This window comes from Cimex lectularius, unplaced genomic scaffold (assembly GCF_000648675.2).
Source record: "Cimex lectularius strain Harlan isolate CLEC.00 unplaced genomic scaffold, Clec_2.1 scaffold4, whole genome shotgun sequence".
NCBI classification, from domain to species: domain Eukaryota; kingdom Metazoa; phylum Arthropoda; class Insecta; order Hemiptera; family Cimicidae; genus Cimex; species Cimex lectularius.
Genome location: NW_019392723.1, coordinates 2,283,686 through 2,299,426, shown reverse-complemented (window position 1 = coordinate 2,299,426; position 15,741 = coordinate 2,283,686). Strand labels below are relative to the sequence as shown.

Here is a 15,741-nt window from a genome sequence, read left to right as displayed (position 1 = left end):
TCTAATCACATCGAATATGCAAATTGATTTATTACGCTTTTAATTGGAATTGTTAAAGATAAAACAACAAACTGGAATTAATCGGCTTACCCCTTTCATTAAACGGAAGTCAACCGACCGCAATTGAGCGAGACAACACAGTCGGCTAATTTTCAGTATGCGTGGAAAAACAAAACAGAAACTTGTTTATACGGGTATAATTAATAAATTAACGGATCGCTTTATGACTCGAACGCTACATCGCACTCAATCCTTTCCTATTTTGACAACTACATGTTTACACAGCGATTTGGGAAAAAGCACTTTTTAATTAAATTTTCAATCAAAATAGACAATTGGTCTTTTTATTATTGTATATAATGTACCGTTATACTCAACGGCCGAAGCTGTCATAAAAACAATAGTCAATAATTGCGTTGTAGTAATCAAAGCATTTTAAAATATTAAAACAATCACAAAATCCAATATTTCTTTAATGAAAACTGCCAGTATTTATATGAGATTTTTATATACAGTAGAACCTTCACTCGATGCCGAGGTATATCTAACTGGGAAAGAAGTCTATCCATTCACGCTAATAAATTACATTCATACAGCTTCAGAGTACTCAATATTTCTCGGGATTGGGGAAGAAGCAGGCAGTGCTGTTGAAATTTCGATGAGTGCTGCTGGGACCTTGATGCTTGCTCGATTAGTGAACTGTGAAGAGTCTGCATTAATCAGGTTGGGTCCCTGCTTATAATACAGGGGTGCTGCGATCTCATTGTCTGTTGCATGGAAGCTGTGGTAGCACCTAGTGGAACCTTTGCTACAGTAACCAACCACACCGAGAAGAGACAAAAACAACGCCTGTAGGATACAAAATGCAGAGTAATAAAGCTTTGCGATCAGGTAAAAGGCCGGCATAACCACAAGGTACAGACAATGATGGAGATTCCACAACAGACCAATAAGTGGACGGGTTGGTCAAGGTCGTAAAAAGCTCGTATCTTAGTAACTTGTAATTTAACCTATTTGTCCATCTGGAAAATGAAAAATTCTTTACTCTAGTCTTAATTTATAGTTAGGAGCGTTCTGAGAAATTACCCAAGTGCGAAAGCGACGGGGCTTTATAAATTTCACCATGTTTATCCTGTAACATACACTAATTTCATTTACCGTTTACATATTAGCGGAAAAGTTCGTAAAAACCGCTGACCCTTGTGTTGCATACTTAGTTAATAATTAAGAATTATTGAGTGAATTGAATTTATATGTCAAACAACATGGCTGGTTTTAAAGACAGGTTAGGGGGGCGGCGGTGGTCGCAAGGGTTTAGGCGTTGACTCGGCGCTCATCACTGTTAGGTGAAGGTCCCGTGTTCGAATCCAGCGGTCCTGCATTCGAACCCGACATAAACACTGGCTTTCTGAGGGTTTATATGACCTCGGCTGTTGCGAACCCTAAAAGAAAAAAAAAGACAGGTTAAATAACGAGTACGGCAATTTAAGCAAAAATGTATATAGATAAGTTATTCTATAAAAAATATGAATAAATAGTTAAATAAATATATAAATAATTAAATTAATAATGTATATATGTAAATAAATAGATTAAAAAAAAATTTTTTTCCACGGTATGTCCATGATTGCCAATCGAACTGCAAATGGAATTTTTCCTTACGCCGAGCTTACGAAAAAATTTTAATGAGTTTTGTTTTATTGCCTCCTAAATCCAAGAACTTTCGGCTTTATCATGAAGGTGCTCTTGCCTGTCCATCTGGCGGAGGAGGTCACTAGCCTTAGAAACTTGTTTTGAGTTATTTGTAGTTTCATTACATTAGTTTTGCAGGTAAAACTCCATACTGGGCAGGCATACAATATCATTGGCTTTAAAATTGCATTGTAAATGAGTCTCTTGTTACAGGGGGATAGTCCAGATTCTCTTGAGAGTAGCGGGAGAGACGTATAATAGCTAGTTTTGCTTTGTTAATCCTTTTTACCATATGAGGGACAAAATTTAGTTTTTTGTCCATAATTAATCCTAGATATAAGACGTTTTCGGACCATTGGATAGAGATTCCATTTATGGTAATTGGTTCTTTTATTTGGGGGCGCCTCTTTGTAAATAGGATTACTTAACATTTTGGAATATAAATCTTTAGCTTCCACCTGTAACAGAAGCGACTTATTTTTTATTTCGTTAAGTCGTTTTGCAATTGCACTTATTCTCCATGAGGATGTCATCTGCGCACAGTGCCAAATGTCATATTTTTGTCGATGTCACTCCACCGTCCGGGGAGAAATAGCATCGTTGAGGGAACCTTGGAAAAATCCATCTGGTTGCAGTAAACGTTGGTTCAATATGAACTGTATTTAACTAAAAACTTTCAAAACCTGTTGACTTTGTATTGAGTAACGTACTGCTAGCTGCTGCTGACAGTACGATATGTAGGCTGCAGAGTGGAAGTTCAGAGCTCAAGCAAACCACGTACGACTCCAATTAAAACCCTCCACACTGACCGCCAAATTTCATTCGTCCACTTGTGAGAGCCTGTTATACAAAATTCCACACCCTACAGTCCAACTTTTCAGACCATACCTGGACATCCCCCAAGTTGGATTAAGGTGTCACCAGCTTCTCATGTCTTATAACCTGTAGCCTAACTTAGTTGAACACTTAGGTAAACGTTTCGGTTCAATCTGAACTGTATTTAACTACATTTTTTCTTGTCCTTGTCTATCAAGGACCCCTGCTTGGGCGAATAAACGCCCAATTTTAATAACATAACAAGGTCGGGTTAACAGGAAGAAAATTCATACCCCTGGATTTTTAGATTTAAAACGGTTCAATAAAACCCTTATTAGAAAACTGTAGAAACAAGAATATAACCGGCCGTTTAATAGGATTTGGGTTCCATCTTTGCCTTCCATCAGTTATTACAGTTTTTTATTATTAGTTTAGCCATGGAGATGAAATGTTTAACGGCAGCCGATTCGCCATCAAGGCACGGTTTGTTGTTATTCCTAGAAGGGCGTAATTGGAAATTCCGTTTAATTGAGCGTATTAAAAAGAGGTGATTCAAGGGGTAATTCGGTTGTGCTGGGGGTCGCCTAAGTCATTTTGTCTGGGTAATAGCCGACGTCACTTTTAATGAGGTACCTTCAATATCGAAGGCCTAGAGCGGAGGGAAAAATCAACGTCCCTGTCCCATTAATTTTTTTGGTCTCAAATCAAATACGATTTAGCCCTGAGAAATTGCGAAAATAAGATTACCTCCGGCTCTCTGTCACTCCTTTTATCAGGTTATTAAATTGCAAGAGATAGAGTTTTTTCATATGAAACTCATTTTTACATGGAGGGGCCCGGTAATGGAAAAAGACCTCGTTTCGAGATTGACAACTTCTTTTGCATTACTTAATTAACTATAAACGTTGTCTCATGGTGCATTAAAAACCATTAAAGTCACTCGTTAAAATTTTTGTTTTATTGTTAACACCGCTGTTTGTTTTAAAATCCCTTTTATGTACGCTGACCTCCCTTTCAAGCACATATTGATTGTTCCATAATATATTTCTGTTAGTTGGAATCTACAGCATAAACAAAGCCAGGTTAACTGAAATATCACTCGATTGTCAACTCTGACAAACAACAGTCAAACCCTAACTAAATTAAACAGTTTAACTAAGTTAACACGGCCAGTATTGTAACAATACCAATAGAAGCAAGTGTATACAAAAAATTTTACAAACTAAATATAGAACAACCGACATTATGCCAATGTAGGCCTTCCTATATAGTATTTTTTTTTCTTTGTGTCGCCACATCTAGCCATGGGGAGAATTTGGTATTAAAATATTCAAAGAAGTATTAATAGTCAGAGATAAAGACTGGAAAATCTTAACAGAGGTTACACTGGCAAAAAAATCCCCATAAGATCTGATAGCCGAGCAGTCATTAAAGCATTAGCATGTAAAAGAATCACATCAAAATTAGTCAGTGAATGTATCCAAAATCTCCAAAAACTGGGGAAACACAACAACCTGGTGATATCTATCTCTGATAATTTTGGGTAACGACAAAGCAGACAGTCTGGCCAGAGGAGGATCTGCAAGACCATATATAGGCCCTGAACCTATACTTCGGATAACAAAAACGAATATAAAATCCTCCATCGCAGAATGGACTCAAACAAAACAAAAGGAGCAGTGGATAAACTCTAGCAGTGCTAGACATAGTAAACTTATGGTGAAACAATCCTTACCAAGACTGGCAAAAGCATTGCTGCAATTGGAGAGGGCCAAACTCAGAGGAGTGGTAGGGCTATTAACCGGTCACTGGCATCTGAGAAAACATCTACACAACATGGGTATATACAACGATGATCCCATGTGCAGATTATGTAATAAAGAGGAAGAAACAGCCACCCATATCATCTTTGAATGCGAAGCAACAGCTCACTGGAGATTTAACCTAACCTATGGAAAAAACTTAGGGAATCAAATTGCAGCAGCGACAGTCAATGACCTGATAATTCTAAGGAGAAGGATTGAGCCTATTGCACTGAACTAAGGAACTAGGACGGTACAATAAGCCAGAGGGCTGCAGTGCCTGGGGAGCGCATACCCCGCTTCCTAGTATCCTTTTTACCATACCATACCAGAGATAAAAATATTATCGAATATAACGTTTTCATGTTGTGAGGAGCACTTACTAGCGCACGCTGTACCTTAAACCAAATGGTTCTAATGAAAATAAGGTTTTGTCCTTCTCAATAGATATATGGTAGTTATATGAGTAGGCAGAGTGCGGAGTGAGAAGCGCTCTTCCTCAAAAAAAAGAATAAGGGAAAGGACACCAAAAGAGAACCCAAAAAATTCTAATAGGAGAGTTTATTAATAATAATTAAATTGTTAACAATATACACACGAAAATCCCATACCATGACCATTCTTTCGCTAATCTTCCCAAGCACCAAATGAACAGAAATAATAATGTTTTCTGAGCTTACTGGCTTCTTTTAAAACTATCGTGTTTCTGTGGGAGATTTGACCTGCGTGCTGTATCGCATATACCTGACTCGTACTCCTTTTCCTTATCGTTTACCACGAGGTCACTAGGGTGGGGGAGCCAATCTTGTATGTGTCGCTGCTGATGTGGCAATCTGGACTTTGAAACAATTTATTGAGGCGATTAGTTTCTAAACCAGCTCAATCCACATTTTTGGCAAACCAATTACCGGACAGGACGGACTCACGGGGCGGGAGATCGGAACAATGGGAGGTACATGTACATGAGTCCATTCGCAGGAAGGTTCAGAGCGATCGACCTGAGATTGCCTCTCCGTCTATTGGTGCTTGCGTCTCATGGAATACATTAAACTACGACTACCGTAGAGATCATATGCCAATCTCTATCGAACGTCCCATGCGTAAGACGCATTGTACCCGCTATTAGGCACAACGTGAAAAAAGCCGACTGGAAAAATTTCGTGAATGCCTTGAAACTGCCAAAGATGAGTTGTGATGTGGAACGCGATATCCGCATCCTCAGTGAAGAAATTAAAACTGCCACTGAACACTCGTTCCCGAAGACCGGAGGCCATCCTGTGAGGAGAAACAGCTTGCCATGGTGGACCGAGATTGCAAATTAGCTAACAAGGAGAAAAAATGGCATTCTATACGTTTAAGAAGCATCCCACGATTGCCAATCCAATCGCTAGGAAAGAAATCATCCATTGAAGGAAAAGTCCATAGAACAATAGGTGTCGGGACTAAACAATGATTTACCCCCGGCAAAAATATGCAATACGGTTCACCATGTCGCTAGAAAGAGAAAATCACCGACGACACCTATCCTGAAGTTTTGATAGAACAATCACGGAACCAAATGGAGTAGCTGCTTCGCTCGCAGAACATTATGCAGAAGTCAGGAGCAGTGAGTCCTATGTGTGTGCTAAGGTTCCACTGTGAGAAGTGCCGGATGGAACAGATTACATTGGACTTCACTACGGACACTGACGAGGTGTATAAAAAGCCTCTCACGATGGCCGAGCTAGAAAAAGAATCTAAATGTTCTAAAAGATAAATCGACGGAGTCCCAAATGCAATGCTTCGCCACCTAGCGAAGGTGGCAAAACTTCACCAATTGGAGGTGTACAACGAGATTTGACACAATGGAAGATACCCAGACCAATGGAAAGTGGCCATCGTAGTACCGATCAAGAAAGAAGGTTAACCCTCGAATTACAGGCCGATCTTGTTCACCAGCTGCATGGGGAAGGTCCTCGAGTCTATAGCAAACAAAATTTGGTATGTCTCCTAGAAAGGCGAGGAGTTTCGGATGGGGCATGCTTCCTTCGACCAGGTGGTCCTTCTTGAGGACGAAGATCAGACCACATTCCTAGAGTGGCCGTGTTCTTCGACCTCGTGAAGACATACGACAAAACGTGTAGGTGTGTTGTTCTCGGGAAAAATCACGAGTTCGCCTGCGTGGGAAGGTCCCCGGAACTGCTGCGGAGCTTTCTGACTGATAGATATTTCAGAGCTAGACTGGGAAGCACGATATCTGAAAAGAGACAGCAGGGAAACGAAATCCCTCAAGGATCGGTACAGTCTGTGACGCTTTTCTCGATCGTGGTAAATGGTATGTCTAAGGGTTGGTTGGTTGGTTGGTAATTGGTAATTTATTAGCATGAATAGAGAGAGGCATATTCCAATCACCCCGAGGAGTATCGAGTATTCTGGGGTTGTATGACTGCTAAGCCAGACTATCACGTTTTTGTGTTTCTGTGTATTTGTATTTTCATTTGTGTTATTTTATCCACAATTGACGAGGCCCTGAGGTACAGAATGGCTAGCAATCGGATAAAGAAAAGAGAGAGTTGGTTACCGTTATATCATAAAACATCATAACATGGCTTGAGAATCAGTAAAAAAAAGTTGTAGGTTTAAAACGCGAGAAAGAGAAGAAAAGAAATGCAAAGCTGAAGAAAAGAAGGCTGGCGATGACCAATGTAGTTTGCCGGTCCTAAAACTAAAAAAATATTCTTCAATCATCACACAAATCACTTAAAATGTAATTAAATTCGTTTTTACTCACTATGATTTGTTTCAATTACAATTGTTTAAACTAATATTAATGCCGAAAGACACAAGGTTGCGTACTAACTATCGGAAACTTAACTAAACTGGCCGTTTGTTTCCGATGGCTTATAATCGAAAACTGAATTTCCACTGGGCAGTTTTGATGGACACCAGGGGAATTACGTATCAAAGGATACCAATTTAGATCTCCTACCCTCATCTCTTAACTATCCGTCAGGTGCATACCTGAACATCACATGGCTTTTCCAATTACATATAAAGGGAGCTTTAACCGGCTCGGGCCATCCCGCGGATTGAACGCTTTGAAATTCGTTTTCATTGAAGATCCACGACAGACTTGTCCAACGGTTGGTCTGTTGTCGATTTGTCAGTGCTGAAGGTGTAAGTGGTCTGTCCTTTGGTGGGTCTAAGGACGAATTCGTGATAAATATCTAACCTCGCCTTTTATCCCCAACTACAAAAATCATTCGCTGATACAACACGTTTTGTCTATATCTCATACGATTTGAGAATTTAAAAAGATATAATGCTTTCTTATTTAAAATACGACATGAAAATTAATTTAAATTAATATTAATGTAGTATTAAATTAAATATAAAACAAAGGATTCTTCTTTTAATTTGAGATTTTTTAAAATATATAACCACAAAATGATAAAATAAAGTCCATCCCCCTTTCAATTGAAGAAGGTATATGTATANTCTCCAGTTAGCCTGAAGAATATTGGCACTTTGGGGTAGTGCGAATGATTTGTTTTATGTGTATATAATTTATTAGCGCGAATTTATCCACAATGACCGTGAGGTGGAATACTCTGGGGTAGTGTGAATGAATGTGAGAATAAAATTTATTAATGTGTGGTGATTAGTGACCGGCAGTCTATGATTATTCGGAGATCGTGAGATGCGGTCTAGTATGACGTAGAATTTAGAAAGACATTTTCTTTATCGTGCCAACGTTTCGATCTTTATTGAGATCATCTTCAGTGCTCAAAGTGTTTGTTTTCTGCGTAATTGTACCATTCTTGTATGTCGGGCACTCTCAACACGACACACGGTACAATTACGCAGAAAACAAACACTTTGAGCACCGAAAATTATCTCAATAAAGATCGAAACGTTGGCACGATAAAGAAAATGTTTTTCTAAAACCTACGTCATACCAGACTGCATCTCACGATCTCCGAATAATAATAATAATTTATTAGCGTGTATGGAGGGACATATCTCCAATTACCCTGAAGAATATTGGCACTTTGAAGTAGTGTGGATGAATGTTGAATTTCATTTATTAGCGTGAAAAGAGGGGCTATCCCCAATTATCCCGAGGGATATCAAATATTCTAAGGTGAACAAAGTGTAAGAATTTAATTTATTAGTGTGAACGGATTGGCTTATCACTAATTACCCCGAGGATTATCAAGTACTCTGGAATAGTGTGAATACTAACCAGACTATCATGTGTTTATGTTTTTTCTGTGTTTCTATGTATTTGTGTTTTTTATCCACAATGGACGAGATCTTGAGGTACAGAGATGCTTGCAGCAGTACGATAAAGAAAAGAGAAGTTACCGGTATATCATATATCATAACTTGGCTGGAGAAACAAGAAAAGAAATTAGTAGAATTAAAACGCCAGAAAGACAAGAAAAGGAAAGCTAAGAAAAAGAGGGCTGGCGTTGACCAATGAAGTTTGTTAATTTAAAAAAATCCAATGCATCGTCCTCAATATGTAGGGTGTCCGAGTTTTTTTAAATTGAATTTAATTAAAATCAGTACAAAAAATATATTATAAAGTGGGTTGACCAATCGTTCACTACACCCAGCAGATAGTTGGATGTTAAGGCCTCCTTTAAGACAGGAATTAATTTTATTTTTCCCTCAATGTGTATTTTAATACTTGATTCAAGTAGTTATTGAATTTAATGTAAATTTAAATACGTTCGTGTTAAATTTCGTTAAATGTTACGATTTCTCCGACCAAGTCGTTAAGTAAATTAACTTAGCGATGTATAAAAACGGATTTAACCTTTGTTCACTAAAGTTCGACCCTTTCGTTGAACCCGTTACATCAATCAAGAGTCACGCTAATGACTCACCACCGAGTATTTAATTTCAAATAAAATTACATAGAAATGAAACGAAAGTGATGTGACAGCATTGAAAAATTACCGAACAATCCCATCTAAAAGCACAACCAATTTGATGAGGTATTAACTTGAAAATTCTTATCAAACGCATAATAAAAGTTTTAATAATTGTTTACCTTTTTTAAAATGAAATATCATATTTTAAAAATCACAACCCCCGGGTAAAGTTAAAAACACTTCTTTTTTGGTATATTTATTGAATAAATAATGTATTTTTAGGTTGGGCTCCGGGTGATGTTAAATTCAATTCAGCACCCTACCCAATCACTTCCTAAATCCAAACCCATTCACATTCTCACTCACTCTTAAATACATTTTTCCCTATTTACACGCCATTCACTCCATCATCCTTTACACAAATATACAACTAACCTAATTGAGAATTGATTGGGTACACAATGTTCCGCCATTACCTCTCTTTCATTACATATTCACGCTAATAAATACATTCATCCTCAATTCACTAGGGTACACAACAAAATCAGCACTATATATAATGAAACAACCTTGTTTCCTTCAAGAAACAGAACATGGTCCCAGATACTTGCTGCCGTGCTTAAGTACATTTCTCATATCGAGTGGCATTCCTACACGCTCTCTGTATGGAGCCAAGAAGTTGCTCCCTTCAGTTAGCTGGGACACACCTATCTGTCCCACTTAATTGAAAAGTGCAATTCAGAGAGCGCGTAGGAATGCCACCCTCTGTGAAAATTGTGCTGAGGACCACAGCGAGTATTTCGGTTCGGATTCTTGGAGGGAGAAGAGTTGTTTTAAGCGGGGAACACACTTACCCGATGCAACGCTATGCGACGCTACCTGATGCTACCCGACGCCTTGCCACGTTTTGGTAGGGTGTGCACATCTATGCGACGTCAAGCGCACGCCACGTACGACTGTCACAATATTGTGTGTCAGTGTATCACAATAATCAGTATCACAATCGCAACGCATCTTTGTTCTTTTTGTTTGTTCTTAATGCATTATTTTGAACAAAACCATGTAATACATTGTTAGTTAAATTTAATTGTTTTAAATAAAGTGATTCCGGTGTTTTGATAAATTTTCTGCCTAACCATCATAATTAAGTAATTTTAATAAAAATTCACGAATTTTTGATCTCGTTTAATTAGGTTTATACAAAAATAAAAATGTTGTAATTAATATAACGACAAAATTACATATACATAGTTTGAAATAAATTACAAAAAACATGAGTATCCTGTTCTGACGGTACTGGACGAAAATGGTGTAATTTTATTAGCAAACCCATGAAATAAATGGTTAGTTATATTATATGAGCAAAACCGTGTAATAAATTGTTAGTTAAATTCATTATATCATAAATGGTATTCCGGTGTTGATCAATTTTCTACCAAACCATTAAAATTGATTTTTTTTTTTAAATAAAAACTAATGAATTTTTGATCTCGGTTAATTTGGTTTATATTAAAATAATTATGTTGTAATTAATATAACGATAATAATACATGCAGTTTGAATAAAAATATGATTGCCCGGTACTTTTGTCTTCGACTGTACTCGATGCTACGCAACGAAAATCTGGACGCTGGGGATCGCAGAGCGTAGCGTGGGGTTGCGTTGCATAGCATCGGGCAGATGTGCACTGGGGTAATACAATCTTATGGAAAATTGGACTTTAGATTTGCCTCGGGTAGCATCGGTCGGGTAGTGTCGCACAGCGTCGCATCGAGAAAGTGTATTCCCCGCTTTATTGTTTATAGTAATGATAGTTTTGTGTCTCTAGCGTGTTTTGAGAGTGAACGTATTTATTAGCGTAAATGTAGTGTGAGAGGGTCGATGGCAGAATACTGACAATCAACCCTCAATTACGACAATGTGAGACAATAAATATTTAAGAGACAGTGAGAGTGTAGGAAATGATTAGGTTGGGGGGCTGAAATGACTTAGCTGTTGATACTTTCTGAAACCTAACCTCGGCGGCTGGACGGACAAGATCGACTCAGGTTCCCAAAATTTGGGTCGGGTGACTTTCCAGGCCTGCTTTTGACCTTCAATTTATTGCAATCGACATCAATATTGATGTTATAAGTGTACAATAATAATGATAAAAAGGGGAGTTTGTGTTAAGTATGATTGCACTTGGTGTTTTTGCTTGGTCCAAGAAAATCGCTTGGCTTCTGGACGAATGGTCACTAGGAGACTTCCGTCTAGATAACTGGATACTTAGATCTTGAATGGGTGCCGGTGAAGAAATGCTGTCGGGCATTAGGTCGATACGATTCCCCCTAACCGTTGAAAAGACGCGGTGTGCAAATCCATCCACTTTCCTCCACAAACAAGGGAAGGCCTTTTAGAATTGAAGTATTTTCTACCAGTTGTAAGTGGAAAATTGAAAAGGGATTTAATTATCCCGGCTAAATCCGAGTCGCTCACATCGGAACTTTCTCAATTAAAAACTTCACACAGCCTTCTGGAGGTCATTCTGCAAATTAAAGTAAAGAATTGTCCGGGAAGACGAGGGGCGATGGTCATGTTAGCTATTAGGAGAAGAGGAGTGATCGTCGAACGGAACAGCTCCTTTAATGAGTTCACTTCAGGGGGTTTAACCTAAGAGTTTAAACTGTGCGTCTTTAATAATGTTTGTTAATTTAATGCAAGGCCGAGCGCTAATTCTCCTCCTAAATTGAGGCCCTCAATTGAGTTAGAAACCCTCCTTCACCCTTTCCACCGACTCCTACTCCACCTCTCATCCACTCCTATCTCTAACACACTTCACCCTCATTCCTACACCCATCCCTTTAATCTCATAGTTGGAAATTTGCTTCCTTTTTATACAAAAGGGTTTTCACGCCTCAGCGCCTGTTTTATAAAAACCTTCTACAGTTCTTGCACTAATCTTTTAACAGTAAATTTGTTATTTAATAAAATTACTACTAATTTTTTTTCAACGTCGTTTCTACACGAAATACCAAGACTTTAAAACACTTCATTGTATTAAGGGAAAAGATTAAATAAATCACTCGTAAAATGTCTAACAGGGCTAACAGAAGAAGGGTAGATGGCCGACAGCAGATGGTTTCAAAAGAGGATCAGAAGTTCAATTTCAACATTTTCTTTCTTCTTAAAACTTTACAATATCAATTATTCAAATTTCAATAATCTCCGTTCCGTATGGTGCGATTTGTATATCATCCAACCATTCTGGCCTGCCTGCCTTCCGTTAATCGCCTCATATACACAGGCGTAATATCTTCAACAGATACACCGGTGAAGATGGTGGGAAGCCGAAACGCCACTGACAGGCCAAATTGATCGGAACCGACCGAACTTGAGGTCCATCACCTCCCTGCTTAACATAAAATTTCACAATTTTATGATACTCAACTAGTCTACAAACAAAAAACTAATCACGAGCTAACATAATTGTTTTATAAAATAATTATTTTAGGGGGCGTCGGTGGCCGCAATGGTTGACACGGTGCTCATCACTGTAAGGTAAATGTCCAAGGGTTCGAATCCAGCGGCCCGGCATTCGAACCCGACATGCTTACAAATGGGCTTTTTTTTCAAAACCACCGGCACCCTGACGGTTTGGTTTATATGACCTCCGTTGTTGCAAACCCGCGTAAAAAAAATATTTTATACATATGTTTAAAAATTTCACAAATTAAAAGAAAAATCATTTGAATTTAGATTTAATGTGTATAACTTTCTATTTTAATTATAATTAATTTTCATATGCTCTTCTAACAGTCCAATTATTTTATAGTTTAAAAAGAATTTACAAATACAAAGGAACTATCTCATAACATCAAAGTTTTTAATACTTTAATGAAAGGGTTTATTATTAAAATGGTTGATTTAAAATTAAAAGTATTAATTTGAAATTAAAATTGTTGATTTGAAGTTAAGACAACGTTGATTTGATGTAAAAAAGGTAAATATGAAGTAAAAAAAGTTAATTTGACGGAAAAAAATATATTACTACAATTCTTTTCATATAACATAATTTCCAGGTGGTCTCCTAAGAACCCAATTATTTTATATTTTAAATCAAATCACAAATATACGGGAATACTTCTATTTCATACCATCTCCTAAGTTTTTAACCCTATTTAAGAAATTTAACCTCTAATAATCTTTTATTAATTTCAAATTGACCATTTTAAACTTCTAATTAATTTTTTATAATTTCAAATATACCCATTCTTAAAGCATTAAAAAATTTAGGAAATAGTATGAAATATATGCCTATAAAGTAAAAATCCTGTAAAGTTCTGACTTTTTGTAAAAAAAAATTATAGTTTTTAAAAGCTTAATTATTTGATATTAAAAACAAAACTCTGATTAAAAGAAGAATTGGTTTTTATATTCAATTTTATAGGAATTTTTAATTTTATGTGCAACTAGTTTTCATATGGTTTTTTAAAAGCCTAATTATTTTATATTTATTTTTTTTCCAATTGCAGTAATGTTACATTAAATGCTTCCAACTTCCATTGTCCTAATCACTCTCCGTGTGACGGAAGACAGACGGCCGTGACGCGGCGCGGGCACGGTGCGGTCACGTGGGAGTCCAGCCTTAATGAAACCATATTCGAAAACTTAGAAATATACAAGCATAATAAATTGTACACGAAATTACCAACAGGTCACATAAATAGACGATTACGAGGACGTTTACTCGAACGAGAAAAAATCATGAACAAATGGTCAGAAACGACGAAACTAAACGGTTCACCATCCCGCAGACAAAGAGAGAAAAATCTCACTCTTTTTTGTTTGAAAAGTCGTTTATTAACGTTGAATGCCTTGTGGTTTTTTTAGAATACCTTGTGTGTACAATCTTTATAAAAGATAGTTCCTACTCACAGTAAGTCGTTTTCAACAATCGGATTTCGAGCTTATACCTTATCAAGTTGAAGGAGTTCTACAACCACGTCTCTCGACATGTATTGCAAGACCATCATTTCTATTGTGTTTCACAATTTCATAGAGTGCGGTATAGATTTGTTTAAACTGTTGTACCCGACAGATTAAAACTAGTTGAATGAACGGAATCAATAGTCAATTGACCACATTCATTTAAATTGTCCTTGTTTCTGTTTTGCAGGTCTGGTTCCAGAACAGAAGGGCGAAATGGAGACGACAGGAGAAGATGGAGGCGGCGCGGATGGGGCTGAATGAGTTCCACCAGCCTGGTGTAGGAGGGAGGGTCGGAGGGCCGTCTCTCTCCCTCCCGGTAGATCCTTGGTTAGCACCTCCGATCTTGACCGCCCTCCCGGGATTCCTGGCACACCCGCACACCGGCTACCCGAGCTACCTGACGCCACCGGTGCCGACTCCGGAGCCGCCCTCGACGCCTCCCAGCTCGCCGCATTCCTCTCCCGACCTCAGGACGACCTCAATCGCCGCATTGAGACTCAAAGCGAAAGAACACGTCGAATCGATGACAAAAGGACTTCAAATTACTTAAAACTCGTTTTTAGCTTCGTTTTTCTTTTCTTTTAATAATGCTTATTTTTTTCATTTTATTTTGTTTGTTTTATTTATTTAATTTTTACAAACGGACATTCAGATGTTTCTATGTTTCAATCTATTTTTATTATTTTTTGTAAAGTGTTATTATTGTTGAAAAGAACGAAAAACACCATTAATCATTTTTGATGATTTGCCACTTAAGTAACACCTCATCTTACAAGAATCCTGCAAATTTATTATAAACTCGGATGACTCAAAATTGAATAAGATGCATATCATGAAAATTACAATTCAACACTGTGTGAAGCTTCGAAAAATTAAAAATTCAATTATAACAGCAGAATTGTCACAAACTTCAACTAAATTCATCCTTTTTTAAATTACGTAATTATTTCTTGAAAATAGGCCTTTATTTTGATATCATTTTTATTCTTTTTTGAAAAATTTATTATTGTTGAAAAGAACGAAAAATGCCATTAATCATTTCTGATGATTTGCCACTTAAGTAACACATCTTCATTTTAAAAGAATTCTTCGAATTTATTATAAATTCGGATGACTCAAAATTGAATAAATAATAAGATGCATATCATGAAAATTACAATTCAACACTGCGTGAAGCTTCGAAAAATTTTAAATCTAATTAAAACAGCCGAATTGTCACAAACTGCAACTTAATTCAGCCTTTTTTAAATTACGTAATTATGTCTTGAAAATAGGCCTTCATTTTGATATAATTTTTATCTTTTTCGATCCTGCGTATAAATAGGAACCACTAATCCGATTAAAAAGACATACAATTGTCGTTAGTACAGGACCGTAAACGTAAAAATTTAATGACAACACCAGTAGTCAACTTTATGAATGTCTGGTACATTTGACTATGGCTGCATTACATTCAAAAATTGCTATATGATTTTTTTTATTTAGAAGTAAGCATTTCGCCATATGCCAAGTGTGTTTAAAAATGACAACAATGTGCAAATGTAAGTTCTAAAAAAACAACGCGTCAATTTAAGCTGTAAGACTAAAGAAACAGGCGG

At 37.2% G+C, this 15,741-nt stretch overlaps 1 protein-coding gene across 2 annotated transcripts in view; it reads left to right on the top strand.

The window, feature by feature from the left end:
- Positions 1-14,723, top strand: part of LOC106671122 (retinal homeobox protein Rx1-like) — a 113,530-nt gene extending 98,807 nt beyond the window's left edge. For both annotated transcript variants that reach the window (XM_014401959.2, XM_024226707.1), the window contains one exon: positions 14,331-14,723. In XM_014401959.2, coding sequence (XP_014257445.1) covers positions 14,331-14,693 — 363 coding nt within the window. In that variant the 3' untranslated portion in view covers positions 14,694-14,723. The remainder of the gene's footprint in view (positions 1-14,330) is intronic.
- Positions 14,724-15,741: the final 1,018 nt, after the last annotated feature.